At 35.7% G+C, this 24,371-nt stretch overlaps 2 protein-coding genes across 4 annotated transcripts in view; one reads left to right on the forward strand and one right to left on the reverse strand.

Annotated features, from left to right (window-relative positions):
* Positions 1-9,209: 9,209 nt before the first annotated feature.
* The window catches only part of LOC108569001 (cGMP-dependent protein kinase, isozyme 2 forms cD4/T1/T3A/T3B-like), a 24,973-nt gene continuing 9,811 nt past the window's right edge, over positions 9,210-24,371 (reverse strand). For both annotated transcript variants that reach the window (XM_017930375.1, XM_017930376.1), the window contains exon 3: positions 9,210-9,399. In XM_017930375.1, the coding sequence (XP_017785864.1) occupies positions 9,228-9,399 (172 nt within the window). In that variant the 3' untranslated portion in view covers positions 9,210-9,227. The remainder of the gene's footprint in view (positions 9,400-24,371) is intronic.
* Positions 9,988-13,218, forward strand: LOC108569000 (cytochrome P450 4d2-like). 2 transcript variants are annotated; one of them, XM_017930374.1, is made up of 8 exons: positions 9,988-10,182; positions 10,251-10,637; positions 11,162-11,362; positions 11,431-11,616; positions 11,672-12,039; positions 12,102-12,342; positions 12,427-12,612; positions 12,668-13,218. In XM_017930374.1, exons 2-8 carry the CDS (start codon positions 10,469-10,471, stop codon positions 12,829-12,831), a joined length of 1,515 nt encoding a protein of 504 aa, XP_017785863.1. In that variant the 5' UTR covers positions 9,988-10,182; positions 10,251-10,468; the 3' UTR covers positions 12,832-13,218. The 2 variants fall into 2 exon arrangements, with proteins under 2 accessions (XP_017785863.1, XP_017785862.1); XM_017930373.1 differs by having other exon boundaries at positions 9,988-10,637.

Raw genomic sequence — 24,371 nt, forward strand, 5'->3', positions numbered from 1 at the left:
GAAAAAAAAATCATTTCTGCATCACTTTGGACCGATAAATCCGGATTGAGCGAAGCCGGACTGTACGAGGTATTGACGTATTTCAAATTCGAATCGATCAATAATTCAAATATATAAGTTATTCATAACGTTATTCTCTCTTAACGCACATTTCGGAGTTCAAAGATCTTTTCGAAACGCAGACTAAGTAGGAGGGAAGTACGCATAAAAATGCCAAGAGCGGATGATTTATAGTTTACCGAAATCTTTCTCGAGAATTCCAGATGCGTCAGCGGTCTTAAATCAATAAGGAAACTAACTGAAAACTAATTTGGAGTTTTACTAAATAGTAATTAGTTGATTACATAATCAATTAATGAACAATTAGTTTATGAGATGAAACTGTTAAATCGCAAAATCAAGTCTTCTACTGGAAAAACAAAACGAAAACAAAATAGAAAAAGAAGCACGTAGCAATTAGATAATAATAGTATGCATAATGCATGAGTCTGCCAGCTTTCAATTCCAACGAGTGAAACTGTTTATTCAAGTTTACATCGATACAGCAAACAGTTGTCTTCTTACACTTCACAGAGTGAACGATAAGAAAAAAGTGTGTTCTGTATGGAATCTACACTGTGGTAGAAGATGCGTTTAATAATTTAGAAATCGTTTGGGAAATAAAAAAAAAATCTTGTCTCATCAACTATACAAAGATAGATACGGTTAACGAACTCGCTCGCTCGCTCACTCACAAGTTCATTAACGAATCATGATAATGTATGCGTTAGATATAGATATATGTAGATATTATATCATTTGTGCGACAGGCAACGATTTCGAAATCTAAATTTCCACACGCACACTTTTCCTTTCTCGCTCACTTGCACATCATCATCATCTACGCGCGTAACGCATCTCGGGATTGCGCAACAAATTATTATTTATGGTCAGATGAACCAAAGAATCGGTAACGTTACATTAATTAACACTTTTTCTCAATGCACGTGCACGTGATCATTTAGTAAGTCACCGAGTTTGGGGAATTTCTTTCTATGCATTCGCTCGCTGCACAAGATATACTACAATAATTGGTCGTTAAGTCTAATTACCGTTTACCGTCCCATAATTACGTAATTACATAACGTTTAACAACAGAAAAGTGAAAAAAAAACAACAACAATTGTACACGGTTAATTTTCAGTTTGAAAAAAGAAGTGTAGATTTTTCATTATTATACACAGACTAAATTATATAGTGGATCTGAATATAATTAACATTAATTTAGTTGATTAAACTAATTGCACGTGCTTAATTAATCAATCATGAATTTACATAAACAGTCTCAGCACTTTATAGTTTACGTTCATTAAATTAATCAATTTGTGACACGATAATACCAATTATAGTTTGAGCATTGAAAATGCAAGTGTTGTAAAGGAAATGAACGGAATCGATCGAAACGCCATCTCTTGGGAGAAATTGAACAATTGTTCAAGACAAAAGCAATTGTTTTGTACGTCGATGATATGGATGGATTTTTGCGTTAATGATTTTGTTTTCTTAAAAAAAAATCGTGTCTCAATTAATTGATTGATATAAAGGTTGCATAAGATCAAATAAACATAATCGATCGAGACGCCATCTATTTGGAAACAACCCTCTACAAGAGCTTTTGTTTATTAAATCAATTGTTTTGTACGTCGATATGTATGGATTTTACACAAAAGATTTTGTTTTTTGAAACATAAAATTGTAGTAATGAAAAAGGTTGTATAGTTGAAGTAGATGAAATCGATCGAAACGCCATCTCTTGGGAGAAATTGAACGAAACCTTCGACAAGAGCAATTGTTTTGTACGTCGATGATATGGATTGATTTTTACGCAAATGATTTTGTTTTGTCAAAACATTTTTGTGTCTATTAATTAATTGACTGATGTAAGGTTGCATAAGATCAAATAAACAAAATCGATCGAGACGCCATCTATTGAATCGAATAATCTTATAGAAAAGGATATCATTTCGGCAATCTTTAAACAAAAATTGTTTGGAAATAAACGAAATCGATAGAAACGCATCTCTTAGGGAATTTGGAAACAACCCTCTACAAGAGCTTTTGTTTATTAAATCAATTGTTTTGTACGTCGAATGTATGGATTTTACACAAAAGATTTTGTTTTTTGAAACATAAAATTGTAGTAAAGAAAAAGGTTGTATAGTTGAAATAGATGAAATCGATCGAAACGCCATCTCTTGGGAGAAATTGAACGAAACCTTCGACAAGAGCAATTGTTTTGTACGTCGATGATATGGATTGATTTTTACGCAAATGATTTTGTTTTGTCAAAACATTTTTGTGTCTATTAATTAATTGACTGATGTGAAGGTTGCATAAGATCAAATAAACAAAATCGATCGAGACGCCATCTATTGAATCGAATAATCTTATAGGAAAAGAATATCATTTCGGCAATCTTCTTAAAACAAAAAATGATTGGTAATAAACGAAATCGATAGAAACGCCATCTCTTAGGGAATTTGGAAACAAGAGCTTGTTTTTTTTGTTTGTTAAAGCAATTGTTTTGTACGTCGACATGTATGGATTTTACACAAAAGATTTTGTTTTTTGAAACATAAAATTGTATTAAAAAAAGGTTGTATAGTTGGAATAGATGAAATCGATCGAAACGCCATCTTTTGGGTGAAATCGTATAATTTTATACAGTTGTTTTTTGTTTCTCTTTTTCATTAATACGTCTATTATGTGGATAATTTCATTTAAATATGTTTACTATCAAGACGCCATCTTTTGGGGAAATCGAATAATCTTATATTCCTTGTTTTTTTCATTAAAATAATTGTTTTATTCATCTCTAATATGAACAGATTCTACCAAAAATTGATTATTTTGAAATAAATTAACTAAATAGACGAAATCGATAGAAACGCCATCTCTTAAGGAATTTGGAAACAACCCTCTACAAGAGTTTCTCTTTTTTTGTTTATTAAAGCAATTGTTTTGTACGTCGACATGGATGGATTTTACACAAAAGATTTTGTTTTTTGAAACATAAAATTGTAGTAAAAAAAAAGTTGTACAGTTGAAATCGATGAAAACGATCGAAACGCCATCTTTTGGGTGAAATCGAATAATCTTATATTCCTTGTTTTTTCATTAAAATAATTGTTTTATTCATCTCTAATATGAACAGATTCTACCAAAAATTGATTATTTTCAAATAAATTAACTAAATAGACGAAATCGATAGAAGCGCCATCTCTTAGGAAATTTGGAAACAACCCTCTACAAGAGCTTTTTTTTGTTTATTGAAGCAATAGTTTTGTACGTCAACATGGATGGATTTTACACAAAAAAATTTGTTTTTTCAAACATAAAATTGTTGTAAAAAAAAGGTTGTATAGTTGAAATAGATCGAAACGCCATCTTTTGAGTAAAATCGGATAATCTTATATTAAAATAATTGTTTTATTAATCTCTAATATGAACAGATTATACCAAAAATTGATTATTTTCAAATGAATTAACTAAATAGACGAAATCGATAGAAACGCCATCTCTTAGGGAATTTGGAAACAACCCTCTACAAGAACTTGTTTTTTTTGTTTATTAAAGCAATTGTTTTGTACGTCGACATGGATGGATTTTTCACAAAAGATTTTGTTTTTTTGAAACATAAAATTGTTGTAAAAAAAAGATTGTATAGTTGAAATAGATCGAAACGCCATCTTTTGAGTAAAATCGGATAATCTTATATTAAAATAATTGTTTTATTAATCTCTAATATGAACAGATTCTACCAAAAAATGATTATTTTCAAATAAATTAACTAAATAGACGAAATCGATAGAAACGCCATCTCTTATGGAATTTGGAAACAACCCTCTACAAGAGCTTGTTTTTTTTTGTTTGTTAAAGCAATTATTTTGTACGTCGATATGGATGGATTTTACACAAAAGATTTTTTTTTTTGAAACATAAAATTGTTCTAAAAAAAAGGTTGTATAGTTGAAATCGATGAAAACGCCATCTTTTGGGTGAAATCGAATAATCTTATACAGTTGTTTTTTGTTTGTCTTTTTTCATTACTACTCTTGTTTTATTCGTCATTATATGGATGATTTCATTTAAATATGTTTACTATCGAGACGCCATCTTTTGGGGAAATCAGATAATCTTATATTCCTTGTAATCTAGTATGAACAGATTCTACCAAAAAATGATTATTTCTCAAATAAATTAACTAAATAGACGAAAACGATTGAAGCGCCATCTTTCGGAAAATCGATTAATTGAATGAAATTGAATGTTCACTTCAGCAATCTTGTAAATACTTAACATTCTGTTGATGTTATTACCACACGAACCGTACAAAATTATGTTTGTTTTCTTCATAATAATCAAATGTATCAATAATCTATATTTAAAATCTTATTTTCTTCATAATTTCGAATCGGTGCTAACTGAAGTGTTTGGTACGTACACGCACAGGTCGCGAATTACGTCGACAATTGTACTGAGGTGTTTGCATGAACGACATTAATGGAGCGATTGATTATCACTTGGACGACAATGTTTGCTCAAGTCATCTAGCATCACTAAAAATACCAATTTTCGGCTCCTAATTGCCATAGAAACGATTAAAAAAAAACACGACGACGATGGTAACAAAAACGTCGCGGTCGCTACGCAACCTCCTCTCCATCTGGTCGCAGAAATCGACGGAGGACGGACGTCCACCGATCTCGAAACCAATCGTCGTCTAACAATTATCATTAGTGTTTAACGTGACAAGAAAAGCGAAAGAAAGATCAAATCAGGTTTTTTTTTTGGATGAGATGGTGCTGGAAAATGTGAACTCGACCTTCAACACGTACTGGAGGAGAAGATCCACTAAGATCGATGGAAACGGCTTCATTTTTCCACTCGTTAAGTAAGTCTACTACTTTAAAAAAATGCAAACTTTACTAAATTAAGTAATCTATAATAATTATACATATTTAAGTATTGAAATTAGTAAGTTTTTGAGCAAAATAAAGTTAATGAACAAAATAAAACGTGAAAAGTGTAAATAAACGAAATCTATCGAAATGCCATCTTTTGGGGGAAAAACGAATAATCTTATATAATCAACTAAATTAACTTAAGATAATAAGGATTCATATAATTATTATTGTTTTCTTATTTACGCTATATGATTAAAATAGATGAAATCGATCGAAGCGCCATCTTTTGATAAGTTATGTTAACTAATATACAATAATTATACCTACTTTAGTATTGAAATTCGTAAATTTTTGTAGCGAAGAAAGCGTTAATTTAATGAACGAAAAAAGCGTGGAAAGTGTTTGCAAGTTATTTTTTATATAGTGCGATTCGTCGAGTTAAGTTTGTAGGTGCTAATTGAATTAAGAGTCGTCATTGAATATACAAATAACAGAATCACAAGTGAGACATTAATATAAATCATAAGTTAACATGGAAATGACCTAATATATACTATAATGAGTATAGTTACAGTGTAGAATAAATGAAATTAGTAAACTAATTTTGTAAATACTAATGTGAAAACACTACTTTTTCGAGCATTTTTCCAAATTTGAGCATGAATTACAGCCAAACGGCTAAAACCACAGTAATATATCGAAACATGCTAGAATCATCAAACATTCAGCTTTCATATGCATCTTTTGGATTCATTCTATGTATTATAGTTTTCGAGAAAATCAATGAAATGTAAAAACACTACTTTTTCGAGCATTTTTTCAACTTTGGACGCAAATTACAGCCAAACGGATGAAACCACAGTAATATATCGATACATGCTAGAATCCCCAAACATTCAGCTTTCATATGCATCTTTTGGATTCATTCTATCTATTACAGTTTTCGAGAAAACTGTATGTAAATCAAGCGGCTTTCGCAAAAAAAAAACAAACAAAATAGAAACGAGAAACAAACAAACAAAAAAAAACATGTAAGTGTTGTTAAATGACATATACATACACGCACAGAGTAATTAGGTTAATTTTCGTTGCGTTTTTGTTTCGTTGAAGGAAACAAGGTAAATCCGAGGTGACCCAAAAAACAAAATGTGTAAATTAAAATTGTACCACATCTCCGTTGTTTTGTAAATTTGCGAAGCGATAAAAAAGATGATGCATCCGAGCGAGCCGAGCCGAGCGTGTTTGAGTAAGCGAAATTTCGCGCGAAAGTGAAAACCTTTGAACCCGGGTCATTGGGTCAGCGGAGAAGAGATAGAGCTTTCCAAAAAAACAAAGCAAAGCAAAAATGTACACAAAAAATATAGTAATAATGGACATTATAATAATATGTTGTTACATGGATATACATTAATGAAATGTGGAGAAACCAAAGTGAAACAAGAATTTCAAATTGTTGACCTGTCACTTATTTGACATTTCACCTGTTGTTAGGTAATTGATAAAAATAGTAATAAATTAAAGCGAGGTTAACATTAACAGACACACATATGATGTGTCAATCCGCCATTGCGAAGGAATGTCAGATGCAAGAACAAATGAAAAAAAAACGATTGCGGAAAGCGAATTCACTTGTTGCTAGGTAATTGATTTTAATAATAAAATTTAAAAAAAAAACAAAATAAAGTGAGGTTAATATTAATTGACAGACGTATGATGTGTCAATCCGCCATTGCAAAAAAAAAATGATAGAAATTTCGATTGTAGAAAGCGAATCAAATGGAAGAAGAAACAAAAAGTTTAAATTTTACACCTGCCATCTATTTGACATTTCACCTGTTAGGCAATTGATGGTAATAATAATAAAAAAAAACAAATTAATTAAAGCGTGGTTAATATTAAATGACATGTTAATATCATGTGCCATTGCGAAAAAATGACAGATGGAAGAATTAATGAAAGGGTTTCGAACGCGATTGCGGAAAGCGATATAAATATCGGCAAACGAAACAAAAAAATAAAAGGAAAGAAAACGAAAGGCGGCGCTCTATTAGGTAGTAAAGTGCAACCTTGATCTTTTCCTCGAGAGCATTTTTGTATTCTTGACACTCCATGTGTTTGTGTGTATTTGTTTCTGTGTGCAAGCGACTAAGGCTATTATTATTGCATTATGTGAAAGACTCCCAGTGTTCGGGACAGAGAGACCGACGGCATTCACCAGGATTGCGTAACCCAAAGTGCCGCCATCTCTGTCCGAGAGACGAAGATGGAAAACAACAATCGACGGTCGAATTTCGTGCAAACGCGATCGTTTTGCGCAAACATCTCAGTTAGTTCTCTTATTTTATTAATTAAGATTAGATTTGGCTAAGATAATTTGATCATTTGGGAAAGTCAATAATGAGAAATCGCAACAATCCGAACAAAGAAAAAGTAAATATGATTCACGAGGAATAATGATGATGATGGTGATGGTACGAATTGAAATGGTAACTTAATGTGCAGAGTCCGTGGCGCCTTCTTCGTTCATTGGGTCATGTTTCTCATGAATATCGTACGCGCATTAATTAGGAAAGGCCAAAAATAGAATATGATGATGATGATGAATCCCCCTGCTTTCGGACGAACTTTCTCGCATGAAAATGAATTACCAATTTGCATTGTTGTTTCTTTTCGTTTTCATTATAATAATTAGTTAATAACACTATTTTCTCTTTTGTGCATGTCTAGTTAGTGTTTGTGTATGTATGTGTTCATCCATTATTACCATTAATTCCAAACGAATTACGGCCATGAATGAATGAAGAAGAAAAAAGACACGTTCATCATCATCATCTTCGTTCGTTACTTTCGGTTTCGCCGATGCTAAAAATTCATCGGTTCTATCGGACCTTTTGAGGTCGCCTCTCTCGCCGCAATTAGCTTTATCGAAGACGATTTACCTCGGATCTTCGTTTTAATGCAACTTTCTAAGACGCTTATTAGCGCGTTCGGAGGAACAAAACAGGCGAAAAATGCGAAGAGAAACTGATGATTTCAGCAGAAAAATGTGTGTGTTTCTTTTTTCGAGAAAAAAAGCAAAATGTTGTCATCAGTTTAAATTAATTAAACATTAATTGGAGATAGACGGATTAATAAACAGACTACTGTCAATACATTTTGTATAAAATCTAAATCTAACTCAGTGTACATTTGTAAAGAATTGTAAAAGCTATGCAATTAGAGATAGAGAGAGAAATAATAATCAGATAACTTAAATTGAGCGTAAGAAATAATTAGATAAATAAATGTTGTTAGTTTATTTTTGCAATTGCGGAGTGAAAGTCTCGTTGGTATTTTTATCATCTAACGCCGCCGTCGCGTTTCTAACAAATAAAATTAACTATGTCTTTATTAGGACAACTTTTGTTGTTCTCTTTTTTTTTTTCATTTCTTTAATTTCTCGCTTTTTCTTCGATTCAAAACTGACAAATATTTTACTTAATTAGAAAGAACAAATATTTGCGTTAATTAAATTCAATTTTAAACAAATCAAATTCCAATTATTGTTGCATTCAATTAATTTGATTGTTTCACGCAAAATCAGCAATTCAAAACCGTAAATGTCTTTAGTTGGTTTCGCCTTCAATATGAATATTTCAATGTTAAAAATAGTTGGCAAATTAATAACTATTTCCTTAATTTAACAAAAAAAATCACCTGTTTTCTTTCATTGAAATTATTCCCACGCCGACGACATTGGTTATAATTAGTAGAAGAATATGATAATCCACAAAATTAAGTTCCAATCGCTTTACGTAGTAATTCTTCAAGGTTGTATTTATTAATTATTGAAATTTATAAATTTTAAACTCACTTTAATTATCTTCGTATTTGGTAACTAATTGACCGAAAGATAACTGAAGATTGTAGTTAATTATAATGTGAAAAAAAAAAAAACAGGGAAATAAGAAATATTATTCGACCTTAAATAATTAAAACGAGTCGGAATATTTTATGTTACGTCGACCCTGTTTCATTTGTTTTTTTTTAATTCTTTGCACAAAACAGATCAAGGTAATTTCCGTTACAATTTAGAAATTTAGCCCGGCGCATCCACTCAAATGATATTAAAGTGAATGCACTGTAGGCAACCAACTTATCGAATTTAATTTAAACATGTTGACAACACAAAATTAATTAATATTGCTTTGCATTATTAAACATTTATATATAGAAAATAATAATAAATCAAATTTGAAACTTCTTGAAATTTGTAATCGGTTGGTAACGTGAAGTTTTGCACTAACCTTCGAGGACGTAAACGATGCTACCAACATCGCCCTCCTTGATGATGAGGCTGCCTGCCTTGTGGAGTTCGGGATACATGCAATCGACGATCTCGCGGATCTGCGTGATGTCCAAATACTTCATGAAGTCGTTGTCCATGATGGCATCGCGAATGAGATCCCTCGATCTGGACGAAAACAAGAGATTATATAGTATGCAACCGCATAAACAAATAACCATACTATTATTATTATTATAACCAGCCTCGCGAATGTGTTATTGTAGATGGCGCCAAGTGGTAAACATTCACGTAATCGATTGCTTGCCAAACCGCACACAGATGGAGCGCGGACAACTTACAGGAGACTCTTGTGAACCTTTACGATTCGGACGTCCTTGTGATTGAGCGGTTCCGCGCTGATCGCCTGCCGCTTGATCCGCGGCTCGATCATCTTCTTCTTCTGCTCGCTGAGGATCTTCTGGGTGATCGGATGGACGACCTGCCGGAACTTGTCGATCTCGTTCTGCAGGTGACGGATCTGCGAGTCGCGCTCCGCGACGTCCATCTCCAGCTTGCCGATCGTCTCCGTTTTGCGCTTGCACTCGTCCGCCCTCTCGCAGAGGAGACGGCGGAGGGCGCGCACCGTTTCCGGGAGCGTCTCCGACGCCATCTCCGGATCGTCGGCGGCAGCGTTGGTGGTGGTGGTGGCGCCACCACCCTTCGCGCACTTCAAGTATTTCGACAAGGAATTCCTTAACCAGCTCATCGGGACATATCACTGTTTTCCACCCAGCCAACGCGATCAACGCTATTCCATTCCGTTTCTGCTTCTCTCTACACAATTATCAACCATTACAAACAAAAATATTTCGCAAAAAATTAACAACAAATTATAATGCTAGTTGATGAAGACAAAAAAATGCAAGTAGAACGAGTATTAATGAACTTCGATGTGAACTTTCATCTTTTGTAAGATAAATAAACGCGAAGAGGAGAAGAGAGGAAGAATTAATAATATATATATTGCATATGAGCAGAGAGGATCATCACTCCAATTATTGTGGCTGTGCGTGTGCGGCAACAATAACAGCAGCGGAAATCCTTGAGTCGATGGGCGGTCAGTTGGTAATCCGAAAAAGGGGACAAGAGTTTCTGTTTGTCTGACTGTGTCTCTTGATACGTTCGCAAACTACGCGCTAAAGAACGTCTCGTCTACTGCTTTAGTTGGTGATCATCGTGGTGCAGAGAACGAGAAATGCTGTGGATGTTCGCGACTTCTGCGCTGGCAGGAATCCTCCTGCTGGTGACCATCCTGTGGACGGGCAGATTCCTGTACTTCTACAGACACCTGAGGACGATCGAATCGCCGGTGCCCTTATGGCCAATCGTCGGTAACGCGCCGTACTTCAAAGGCGGACCCACAGGTATGTTGTTACATATTGAAGTAAGTAATGATCATTAAAAAAACTTATCATTATCATTTCGCACTCAACAAGAGAAAAAAAAACATTCAATTGAAAGTTCCTCGTACAGTGCGGGTTCTAAACCAAAAACTATTTGAAACCGGACTAATCGAATTAGTTTGTTTAGAAATTTTCAAACTGCGAATCCGGTTTGTTTGAAGCGTCACCACAATTAAAAAGAAATTGAGCAGAAAAAGCTAGTCATTAAGAAAATTGTTACTCATTTTCGCAGAAGTTAAGTTTCACATTCATTCATCGCAATTAGAGAATACTTCTGTTTATTTAAGTTACGTAAACTTCGACTATATTAATGAACTTTCTTATTATTAGTAACATAATTTAATGAGTGAATGAATTTGAGAATTAATCAAATTTCGGCACGTTTTTGTAAGTCAGCAATTTCCTATCAACACGTGTCGACAAACAAATTACGAAATAGAACCACCAAATTGATGTGTTTGTTTGTTTGTTTTTTTTTTTGAAAGAAATACTGCGTCTGGTGATGGGACTTCTGCGCGGGTACAACTTGAAGAGTTTCCGTATGACGATCGGGTTCAAATGCGTCTACCTGACCACCGAGTACGATCTGATCAAGAGCGTTCTGACCTCGCACGACACCCTGCACAAATCGGACGGTTACAAGTTTCTGCGCTCGTGGCTCGGACACGGATTGCTCATCGCCGAGGGTGAGAAGAAAGAGATTAAGAAGCGAAAAGCTCGATTTCTCATCAATATCAATCGATGTGTTGTTTAGGGGAGAGATGGCGGAAGAATCGCAAGATGCTGACGCCAACGTTCCACTTCCAAATCTTGGAACAGTTCACCGATGTTTATCAGTCGATGGGAGACATCCTCGTCAGCAGATTGCGCAACGAGGTCGGCGCACCGGATGTTGAAATCTCCAAGTTGTTGTCACTCTACACATTGGACGTGATTTGCGGTGAGTTTACATATGAATTTAGCGTATTTAAAGTATTGACGATTTCCCCAAATAGAGACGGCGATGGGATGCTCGGTGAACGCTCAGTCAGAAGTCCACAACGAGTACGTCAAGTGCGTGGAGATGATGTGCGGATTGATACAGGAGAGATCGTTCAACCCGTTCTTCCAGTTGGACTTTATCTACAGAAAATCGCAACTCTATCAGCGCGAGTTAAAAGCCCTGAAGACTCTGCACGGATTCACCGAATCGGTGATCAGAACACGACGCGAAGAACTTCTAGCGCGTTCGTCCTGCGAGCAACAGAACTTCGAAGGTAAACGGAAGCTGGCGCTGCTGGATTTGCTGCTGGAAGCCACCGTCGATGGACAACCTTTGAGCGACACCATGATTCGCGAGGAAGTCGACACGTTCATGTTCGCCGTAAGTAAACCAATATCATTATTATTATTAAGTGTTCATTTAGTAAACTATATATTTTGTAGGGACACGATACGACTTCAGCCGCGCTCTCCTTCGTCGTGCACATGCTGGCGACGCACCAGGACGCGCAGGACAAAGCTTACGAGGAGCAAGTCTCCATATTCGGAGACGACGTTGACGGCATGTCCACGCTGAAGATCATAAACGAGATGAAATATTTAGAATTAGTCATCAAGGAAAGCTTAAGACTGTATCCTTCAGTTCCACTGTACTTGAGGAAACTTCAAAAGGGATTCAACCACAGTGAGTCTTCTCAATTTGACGTTTTCAAAGCTTAATCAAAAACACTGTTCCAAATTTAATTTAAATTTTTTTTTTGTTCGCCAGATGGCATTCACATACCGAAAGGAACGACGCTCGGACTGTTCGCGTACGGCATCCAGAGGGATCCCGATTATTTCCCGGATCCCGACAAATTCGACCCGCAACGATTCGCGGCAGGAAACGACGAGAAACACAAACAGTTTCCGTACTGTTACGTTCCGTTCAGCGCTGGACCCAGAAATTGCATAGGTAGCAAATGCAAATTACAAGACAGTCGAACGCATAAAAACAAACGTGTTTTCAGGACAAAAATTCGCGATGGCCGAGATGAAGTCGACACTTTCGAAGATCCTGAGAAACTTCAAGATTTTACCGACGGTGCCCGCGCACGACGTCCAACTTTGCGCCAACACGATTTTGACATCGAAGAATGGAGTTCGCGTCCGATTGGCGGAGAGGAGGAATTGACCGAATCGACAGATGAGATCAAGATTACTTTAAGCTATTCATTTTTTTTCAATTAACCATGGTTACGTATCAAAACAACAACAAGGAGGAGAGAGGGGTTTGGTTACATTCATTGGCAAACTCGTCACGATCGTGGCGGAGACAAAGCGAGAGTTTCGCAAACGTGACACTCATCAGCAACACGAAAAGAGAGAGAAGAAAAAAAAAGGCCTGCAGTTTTATGTCAACGCAATCTCGATCTTTTTTTTTATTATTATTATACAACGATCCACACTTGATTTATGCGAAGCCGTCCGCGCAATATATCATTTCACGAAAACGAGAATAATTAAGAGATTTCAATCTCGTCGCAGCGATTCAAATTAAGTTTAAACCAACAAACAAGAGGCAAAGAGAACACGACAAAAAATTTAATTGAATAAGTTAAACATACAGAGATTGCGATTGTGATTCGCGCGCTTTCAAATTGGATTCCCTTTTGTGTGATCCGAGTTACGTAAAAATTTAGCGACCCGAAAAACGCGCAGGCCGTTCCCATCATCTGTCATCCGCAAGAATAAACAAACGATTTCAATGTACTTTATGTTTTACGTGATAGTTAAATACTATTCATATCTGATGTAATTGTGTACTATTGTTATAGAAAATAAACTATATTAACTACAGTGTGATTACTTTTTCTTATAAAAATTCACGAAATGTTATAGTTAATGAAACTAACGTCACACGACAGTGCAGCCAACATAAATATTTAAATTTAAAAAAAAATAACTAGATTGAAACGTCATAATTTAATCATGGTACCACTGCAATTTTTGTAATTAACATCCATTACACTTTTGGCAGCGAGTACTTTTTGCTTGGTTGGTGGAATGACAAGCGGAGAGTTAATTTGCGAATGGTGGCTTTCGTTCCACCTCCTTCCCTTCCACCCAAAATAAATAGCCAGTATATATCTGGCTTTAATGAGACTCGAAAATCGGGCTTTATCCGCCGTATCGGGTTTCCGAAGCCAATTAAGCCGTCCGCAGCAGCAGCAGAATCGAACAGGTGCGAGAGCTGCTCTCGCAAGAGTTATTGTCAAAATACGACGCAGCAGATCGTACGTGCCGATAAATCCGGCATTCGATTTGCATAATTAATTAATTAATTTGCATTCGCATTCGCGACAAACCAACCCGCTATTATAAATAGTAATTAGCGTACGAAGCAAATGGAAACAAAACGAGACGACAAAAAAAAATCTTACAAAAAAAAAATGGTCGCATGATCGATCGCATTCATCTGTCAGAATGTAAATGAATCATTCGATTTTCTCCGAATGTTGTCAATGTGAAGACTATATATTTTATGACCATCCTTCTTTCAAAAAAAAATAATAAAAGAATAATGATGATGATAATAATCGACGGTCGTAAAATCGCCCCGCCTTGGCATTGACACACTTGACAGATAACTGTCACTTGCACTTGACTGTCAATTATGCAGAGGTTACGTTAATTGATTGTTCACCGCTTCTGATGCGTGTGTGTGTGTATGCGACCGATCGACCGAGTCCAAATTACGCATTCTACACACTCTAGTAACACTCGGTAATGACATAATCGAACACGATTTGTGAGAGGCTTAAACATCACACCGGTCTCGATCGGATAAATCAAATTGTCAATTATGCAAATGATCGCGTCGCAACCGACATTTGACACGACATTTGAGTCAACGCATTCGTGATCTCTAATTCAATACAATATGTATACATTAATGATTTGATGATTGTCGTTTTGATTCTCAGCGTTAAAAGAGGCTTTCAGTGCACCTTCTCTCAATTTCTTTTTTTTATTAATTTGAGGGCGGTCACGATCAAAAGGATGCCGACATGGCGGTAGCACGGCCTCCTTCGACCACCGGTAAGTGCTTCAATGCAAAGAATGAAAGAATTCGAAAAAAAAAAAACAGAAGGCAAACGATTGAAAGGCTTTCCTGATTGCACTTTTTTTTCCTTCTTAAACCGAATATCTGCTTCATTATAGAGCATAATACTATTGTATTACGTGTGTTGTTGATTTCAGAAAGTTTAAAATAACTTATTTATAATTAGATCGTGTTTTATTTTAAAATTTACACTGTATATTAATTTTTAATAGAAATATTAAATATTTTGAAAAAAAATACGTCAGATGTAATTTAACTTTACTTTGTTAATTGAGAGCATTGTTTTAGTATAATGTCTCTTCGATTTGTTATGATTCGCAAACAACGAATGGTTGTGTGTTGAGCACGTGCGGTGTAATCGGCAATCAACATCCTGCTGCGATAGTTGGCCGTGTCTTAACCGTTGCTAACGAGCAAAGGGTTTTTTTTTTATCAATGCTGCCATAACATAAATAAAATCGCGTAACACACGCACTCGGAACACACGCAAGCATTTATATTTATGTAATTGTTCGCTTCTAATCTCTGTGGAGCATCGCGAGAATGTATCCAATATTTCGAAACATTCGCCAATATGATGTTGTTGATGTTGCTAAAAGCAAAGAAGTGTCCGAACGCTCGTGTTCTCTGGATGATGCCAGGATGTGCAAAAGTGTTTCATAGCCGCGTCGAAAATAGCCCGGCTAGTTTCGCATTTGTAAACAAAATTGGGTTTATTGGGGGCGAACGGAGTGCTTTTATGAAATCCTCGTTCGGACAACGAGAGTAAAACGCGCGCGCGTTGTTTATCATAACTCAATTCGCGAATCTCAATATTAACTGTAGTAGCAAAACTTTCTGTCAAAATTTAAGTGATCTGTCAAAACGCCAGTTCACGAAGCATCACCGCAGATGGCGCTCCATTTGCAAACTACTTGGCGCTTCGATTTCTTCCAATAATCTTAACGAGATTCAAACGCCAATTTATGGCGATTTTCCACTGATTATTAATCATCGCGATAATCCGATTAACGCATAATTCTCCAATAAATAAGCGAATAATCCCCGCTCGCCTGTTTAATTAACGACCTTTTGAAAACCGAGTGCAATTACGTTTTTATAATTGCCTTTAAGACCAATAGCAATAACTTTTATTTTGATCTTTCGTTTCGTTTCATTTCGCTCCGTTGTTCGTGAACCAATTATTTTTATTGTTTTTTGTTGGTGCGTTTTAAATTTAAATTTCTCGCGATGAAATATGAACGCGAGTAAGATGAAGTTTTCAGCGGTGCGCGCGGATTTATGCCGTCCGGTTCGCCCATAAATATTCGTTGCCGAAATGCGTAATAAATTCGGGACTGTGCGTGCGTGTGCGCCAATTTCCTTTTTGTAAATCTCTTTTAATGGTAAAAAAATTGCTTGCAGAAACGCGGGCCGCCTCAGGTGCAAATTATTGTGATTCACCGTGCAAATACTGCAAGCCCCCTTCGAGCGACATTAAAACGTTCCTTTAATATTGTCATATTCTATTATTAACTTTTCTGTCAAAACTGACATTTTTAACAATAGTTATACAATTATCGAATGTCAAATGTGATAGTACCAGAAAGAAACGTCAAAATTGACATGTATAACAATAGTTATAGGTTATTTTAAGATTTATCGCATGTCAAATGTGACAGTACCACAAAGAAACGTCAAAAGTGACATTTACAACAATAGTTGTAGGGTATTTTAAGATTTATCNGCACTGAATGTACGGTGTATTTGTGGACGATGATTCACGAAACTAATTACAGAAGCGAAATTGCATAGTAAAATCGGAATCGAAGTGATGATTATTGCTGTTCGAGCAAACGAAACGGTATATTTTAAGCATTCATAACGATTATTTTTCTTGTTGACTACCCGTGAAATTAGTTTCAGAAACGTCAAATTCACGTGCGAAACAAATGAATAATGCATGAGCAAGCTGTGAATCAAAGCGTACATTTATATAACTCGGTTTTCAATCATCACTGTCAATTCAGACTTGTCAAATTTGTAACCTACAATAATTTGTTTCTCGCTGACATCTTAAAAAAAACAGTCGAAATTAAACGTCAAATTGACAAAAGATATGCTTTAAATACAAGAATTTCTTTTTCTTGTATTTATGCACAAGAATTAAGTAAGTTTTGTTTACTCTCAACACCAAAGAAGAAACAAACTATTTATCTTTCACTGTCGGAACATCGAAAAACATCACTTACCGAGAGGGAAAGAGAGAATGTTTATGTGAAACGCGCGGCCGCCGAGCATAAATATTTGCGGGCCAGATAAAATAAACACACAGTAAATCATGTACTTTCTTGGTTGAAACAATGCGAAACCGTTTGAATATCATCGACGGATAGATCATCGATTAGTTATTATTACATAGCGGAAAACTTCGTCGGTTTTCATAAGGAAAAACGAGGAGAATGAAATGCGCGCGTTACGCAAACGAATTACATGAAGGATTGCCATTAAAAGAGAAAAAGAAACGGGTTTTTCTTTATGCGAACGAGGGAATAATAACTTTGCAGCGAAGATATGATCAAATTTATTTTTATTTTTGTGAAAGGCTAAACCCCGAGCAATTTAATTATCCTCATTACTTTAAGAAACTTTATAATTAAGTAAACTTTAAAAAGGAATAATAATAATTTCAATCGGAATTCCACTGAAAATCTGATGGAAATATACATTAATTAACTATTTGCAAAAAAAAAAGAGTTAAATTTCGTAACTATTATAAATATATAGCAAGAACGAGTTTCGTCCGAATAACAATAAATAAATTTCAAGGAATCAAAACTTATTTAAACAGTTGAACGCTGTCAAAAAATGTTCAGCATTGGCATTGATAATCATTACACCTTTTTTTTTCTCTCTCTCTCTTTGAGCTCTCCTCGCATTTGAGACCGTGAGATCTGTGTAATTTCACACGTCCGATTGTTAAATTAAACAGAAAATCCTTCGGGCAATTTACAAAAAGTAAATAATACACACGTTCGAATTACAAACAAAATGAAGAATTTTTCAGAAAACAGTATTTTGCGAGTTCCGATCGAGAGGATCGCCTAATGAGGCGGAGCGATCTCTCCTCTCCGCGGAATTGACGCTAATTTCCATGTCAATTGCGGCCCCGACTTAATTAACTTACGTAACGGAAACACACACACACACACACTCTATGGCGGCGAAACAATGAGAGAACAGAAACGGAACGAAAACAGGAAAAACATTTGAAAAAAACAAAACAAAAACAAAGAACAAGAACACTTGTGTTACACACGCAAAACGGAACTGAATACACAAGTTGCTTAGCAACTGCGAAAAGGAATAATGATCACTTGGAAACTCGCACTGAACGATCGTCCGCGACGGATTAGCGATGGAGAAGAGAGCGAGCAATTAAAAGTTGCGACGGGCCCGAAGGTACGGCGATCACTAACAGTCGGCGGCGGCGGCGGCGGCAACAGAAGTCCTGATGGGACCCGATCGACGGTGGCGGTGATCCAAACTCCGGCGGAAGGAGGAAGAGGAAAAACACGCAAACAAGAGCAAAACGGACTGGATGGAAATGCTCGAAGACAACGCGGGCGGCTTGCTTTTACTCCGCCCTACCACCACCTCCTAATTATTGTTGTTATTATTAATTCGTTCGCGCGAATTATTTCTTTTAATTGCGAGATTTATTTAAACGCGATGATGTCAAACATTCCTCCTCCTCCTCCATCATCAACACTATTTCCCTCTCCAGATTCCAAGAAAAAAAAAGAATGCGGCGCGGCGCGTTTGATCCTCTCCGGATATTTTCTGCGATTCTCCCGTGGATGGGAAAAAAAACGCATCAATCGTTTAGACGACGCGGAATTCTTAACGTCACAGTTTAAGCTAAACCCTTCTTTCGGACGTGACGCAATCGAATAACTCGCGAAAAGACTGCAAAATTACGCAACGCTTGAGCCAATTAAATGAATTGCTTACCAAAACACCAACAGATGATCACAAAATCTAACGATGAACCACAAATTCAAAAGAAATGTCAAATTTAATTAATGACGTCAATGCTGCCAATATAAATATTTCAATTTAAAAAATAACTATTATTAAGCCACGCCCACCGTACGATTCAACCAATCCCGTTTGAGAAAACACCATATTCAATCATTGTGCCAACCAGAAAAAAAATATTTCCCCAAAAAAATAATAAACGTTTTTTATCGCATGAAGTTAGTTTCAAACCTTGCTTCAACATTATGTAACGCCGATCCTGATATTTGGTGAAAATTATATAATTATCGAAATTCGCAGAAATTTTAAATTTAGATCAAATCATCTAAACATCAAAGCGAAAATTCTATTTGATACGCAAATTTTGGACATTTGATGTGATTGAGGTTAAATTCATTAATTGGTATTTCCAGAACATGTCTTAACGACTAAGAAAATAGAAGTGTAATAAATTAACGATTCTTTCGTACATTCGCAATGACTGCGTAACTGTTTTTTTTCTGTACATGCATATAATTTTCGCGTTCGGAATCCAAAGCATTCCTGACATTTTCGCCGCGAAACAAATAGCGATGACTTAAGTAAGTTAAACGTAAACAAAACATGAAACAAAAGAAACTTTTCAAATAATAGTAAAAAAAAAAAACAAATGAGTTTGAATTGGAAAACAGGAAATCAGTGGTTTTCTGATAAGCCACAGATTAAAGCTGTACTTGAACCGGATCCTGCAATCAAATGCTGCAGCGATGCGGCTTCAGTCAGTCCGGATTCACTGTAGTGCGATTTGAACGTGTATAATGCGAGTTAATAAAGTAAACAGATGAATAATGCGAACACTTTTAGAGCATGTGTAGAGTGCGATCCTCGATGCACGCACAATATTGACTCAAGTTAAGTACGGCGAAGGTGACTTAAGTCGAAATCGTAACGGAAAACGCAAATAGTCGGTGATGATGAGAGGAGATCAACAAGACATATTTGAATTGCAACATTTGTTACATTTTACTGCATATTTCGATAATGGACGTGCAGATTTGATTTGAAGCTAAACACCTGGTTAATGGGTTTGTACAAAGCGGCGACAAATCATTGCATTCGGAGTTGCGCAACGTGCGAAGAAATAGAAGGTGAACGAAACGGTTCGAAATGTGTAGAAAAGAAGTAAAAACGACACGAAATGTCACCTATCAATCACGCGCGAAATTACGATAATCTCAGGCGGCGGACGGCGTATATCATGTGTTCTGTTCACAACCACCGCCAACCATCAAATCAAGCAGGCTAGAGTAAAAGTGGAATTCAGCGTTTCCATCTAAAATGGAAAACCGAAGGATACATTATATGCACGGACTCAACTGACTGACACGGAATCGGGCCGACATAATCATATCATTTTATGATAATAATGCGAACGCAGCGTACAAACAAACAAAAAAAAAATAGATTTATACTTATGTATTTACATTCTGTGTCTGTAAACGCAAGTAGTAGTTTTTTTTTTTCTTCTTCTCTCAATCTCGTCGACGCAAAACTAGGTTAATTTGGACATTTGCTCGCCCATTGCGACAGTTGGTCGCTGAAAAAACAAGTGAATAATAATAATCAATAAAAAAAAAACAAGTGAAAAATAAATAAAACGGCAATAAAAGTGAAGACCGAACGAACGGAGCCGATATCGGATTTGATGAAGAAATAAATAAGAGCCTAACTTATGGGCCAATTAACTCGTAAATTTATCGCCGGTCAAGTGCGCTCAATCATTTGGAAAAATCCGCAAGAATCTTATTAAAAAAAAAAAGAAAAGAAATAGGTGGCTGCTGTTGGTTCGCCCTGTTGCCTACGACCAACTCATCTGTCAGAAGAGCGACACACGGCGGAACAAGTCAACAACTTCTGACATTTGTCATTCGATTTAGTTATTAGATTTTGTTCTTAAAAAAGACATTACTTGATGAAATGCAGAGACGAGAGAGGATGAACTTACAATTAATTACGTAATAATCATAAATTGCATTGCGGTAGTTGGCGAAATTGTGCTTGACACAAGCTAAGTGAATGGAGTGGAGATTTAATAAAAGAAGAATTATAAATTGCCTATACTGACAATCGGAATTGCAATGCGCCATCTTACGGACGTTTCAAATGTATCATGTATTCCGCAAATTTACGATCATTTCGTTGGCTGAATGAAAATGATGCGCGTTTTCTCTTCGTCCGACATCAATTTATTTCAGAGGCTTCTTCGATACAAAGCCGATTGTATTCAGGGCAGAGAAGACGACGAGGCGATATGCGGTAACCCAGCAATAAACTCGATTCCATCGTCGCCATAGAATCAGACGCTTTTGTTTTTTTTTTGTTGTTTTTGCATTCATTTATTTGTTGCTGAATGCGTAAGAAGTAGGTTATGAAAAAATGCACGGGCAAAAACACCTTTTACGGACGATCTAATTAAACTTTTAGCGGAATACATTTGCAAACGATTTTCATAATTTTCTAATTAAATCTCAATCCGAGGCTGTGCGTGCGTACGCAGTGATTTTATTTATTTTTGAGTATAATTTGAGACTTTTTCAACGCCGCCTCAAGAGATCGCTCCCGTTTCGCTTGAAGAAGTAGGAGGCGTTCCGTAGCTCGAGAGAAACAATCTCTCTCGTCGATTCAATGACCAATCGACGAACTGCATAATCGGAGATTCGGAGAAACAAAATGGCAATGCAACAACAAAAAATAAATCAATAAACATGTATCTTGATTTTGTTAATTTAATCGACTCGCATTCAAATTTTAATCGTCTAATTATCGTTCGAAGTCTTAAATTAGTTCATTTCAATCACATTATCTGTTACATTTGAATGGGATTAATGAGATTTTTTTTTATTTTTAAATTTTCAGAGGTTGGCAAATGTATGTAGTATATGGGCGGGTCTTAATATTAGTTTTTTTTTTAATTTAAATATTTGTTTTGGCAGCATTGTCGTATGAAGTTTCTGTCGTTATGACTTAATCGTTAACGCCGACCCTGATAAATTTTAGAAAAATGATACGAACAATTAAGTTTATTTTAAACTGGAAAGTTTTGTGCTATAACCTCCAAAAGCTATTACACACAAAATTCATGTAAATTGCAGCATTCGCGCGGAATAAATAAAATTTTACCAACAAAAAAAAAATTGGTAAACCGTTCAGAAGATATATATTTATGGCTGTCAGCGTGAACGGTGAGAGCAATTTGCGATTCAATATTGTATTACAAATTGCAAGTAATTGAGTCAATAATTGAGTCAAATTATCGACGGACTTCGAGTGCAGCCGAAAGCAAAGAAGTTACTTACGCGCGTATTATTAAAATAATACGTGCCGCATTTATTTTATTTTTTTTAATTTCTGGTTACTTTTTTTTTGTTTGGGTTGGCATACTACCAGCGGCTCTCAATTACATATCGAGATTAAATTAATAAAACCGAACGAATACCAACACATAAATGTATGTATGACATAAAAAAAAAACTGGTCGACCGCGAAAATAATTACAATATTTATTTCTTAATCGAGGAAAAAAAGTGATTGCTACACTCGCATGTAAAAATACCATCAATGAAACATAAATAAAAATTGTCTCAATGTATAAGAAAAAAAAAACAGTTTAATTGTAGTAAATCACGGCAACTCCATCTCGCGTAATCTAATTATAGCACTTGAACTAAGCTAATAATAACACTACTAATTTTATACGTTTTAATCTAAGATAATGCCTCTAATCAAGCAGACTTTGCTTAATACGAGCAGAAATCAATATTTACTGTGTCAATAAACGAAGTCTCATTCAAATTGCAATCGTCAACAGACAATTTTATAAATAGTAATTAGATTATCAAAATGTTCATGAGTACAAGAAAACCAATGCAGCCAAAATAAATATTTAAATTAACAAAAAGTAACTATTATATTTAATTTTGGTGCCAATTGTAAAAGAATTCTAAATTTTTACTATATTTTTAGACCACACACAATACAATAAAAACCAAATGCATTTATTACAATTTAGTTTTGTTTGTGACTGTTATGATGATTATATAATAATTGTTGAAAATTGTGGTCATTATGTGAAGGAAACTGGAGTTTGCACGTAAAACTAAAACCTTGTGCTAGGCAACCAACAGATCGCCAGGGTCGACCGATGCCTAATCTGATTGTTCACGTAACGAAATTCTTCGTACGCAAATATAGAAAAAAAAAGAATGTCGATTATTATTATTATTATTTTCGGTGCGTTCACTTTCTAAACATCGGATTGCAATTAGTAAGTAGAATACAAGAAAAAAACAGCTTTTGGCAGCGTACAATTCGCGATAAATCACGGGCTTGTCGCCCGGGGCCCGAAAGGCCTTTCCGGGGCTCTTTTCAATTTCACACGTTCCTTATGTAAACCGTTGAGTAACGATAGAGAAAGAGAGAGAAAAAAATGAGAGAGAAAGAAAAAAAATGGGATATGGCAAGTTAATGAAAGGCCGAGAGTTGCGAAGGTTGCGGCGAAAAAGTAAATAATTATAATTTGCGAACGTTACGGCAGAAACAACTTAAAAAAAACCGCTACAAAGTCGCTTTTTATAAATTTCAACGATAATAATCGATGAAGAATGTAAAACGATTGCATTTATTATCGTTCAGTTTAATGTCAATTTGACAGCTTGACGTTGACATTTGTGGTGTCCGCGCATTTGTACGCGACATCTCTCGCAGCAACGCGCATTACACAATAATACTCGTCTGGAAATAACTTGTATTATTGTAATGAGTTTCGTTGTAATCCGAGGAATAACAAATCGTCGGCCATTTGAATAACAATGTCAAATCGAGCGACTTCCACAGACTTGTTGTACCTCTCCTCTATATGTTTATGTACCAGTTTATTCGTTTCTTTTCGTATTTATTTATTTATTATTCCATCTGTCCGCCGCTCGGTTTGTTGGGTTTTCGCTTTCGAGGCACGTAACAGTAGCGGTTCTATTTAATTGGATTAATGACACACATTTACACGTGTTCCAAAAATCGATTCAATTTATTATCCAATTCCGTATAAGAATTTTGAATATTCTCATCAACATCGTCCAATATTGACATCTGTCACATTTGACACTAGGTGTCAAAATTTTTGCCTCGCGACCCAACAAATTTGACAGCTGTCATTGAAAATTTGACGCGACCCAAATGTTATGTTGAGAAACGCCCGTAATTAGACGACGAGTTCGTCGGACACGTACATTTCGTATGAAAACATGTAGGAAGAGGCTTCAACATGTATATATATATCGGCTATATGAGCAACAATTTTCTAATTATACGTCGTTATGTCGGCGGCTAAATATAGCCGCCGCGCGAGTCGAGAGTCATTGTCGCGTGTACTTGTTGCATTGTTATCAGTCGACTGGAATGACTGCCGACTGACGAATTGCGGAATTGCAGAATCAAATTTCTGTAATAACTTCACTTCGCAAACGCCCTGAACGCATTACACCAGTGATTTTCAACAGGTGTGCACCGCAGCAAGTGTGCGTTGATACGAATAGAAAATAATTGAAATAACA

Source organism: Nicrophorus vespilloides, unplaced genomic scaffold (assembly GCF_001412225.1).
Source record: "Nicrophorus vespilloides isolate i.1.1-1 unplaced genomic scaffold, Nicve_v1.0, whole genome shotgun sequence".
NCBI classification, from domain to species: domain Eukaryota; kingdom Metazoa; phylum Arthropoda; class Insecta; order Coleoptera; family Silphidae; genus Nicrophorus; species Nicrophorus vespilloides.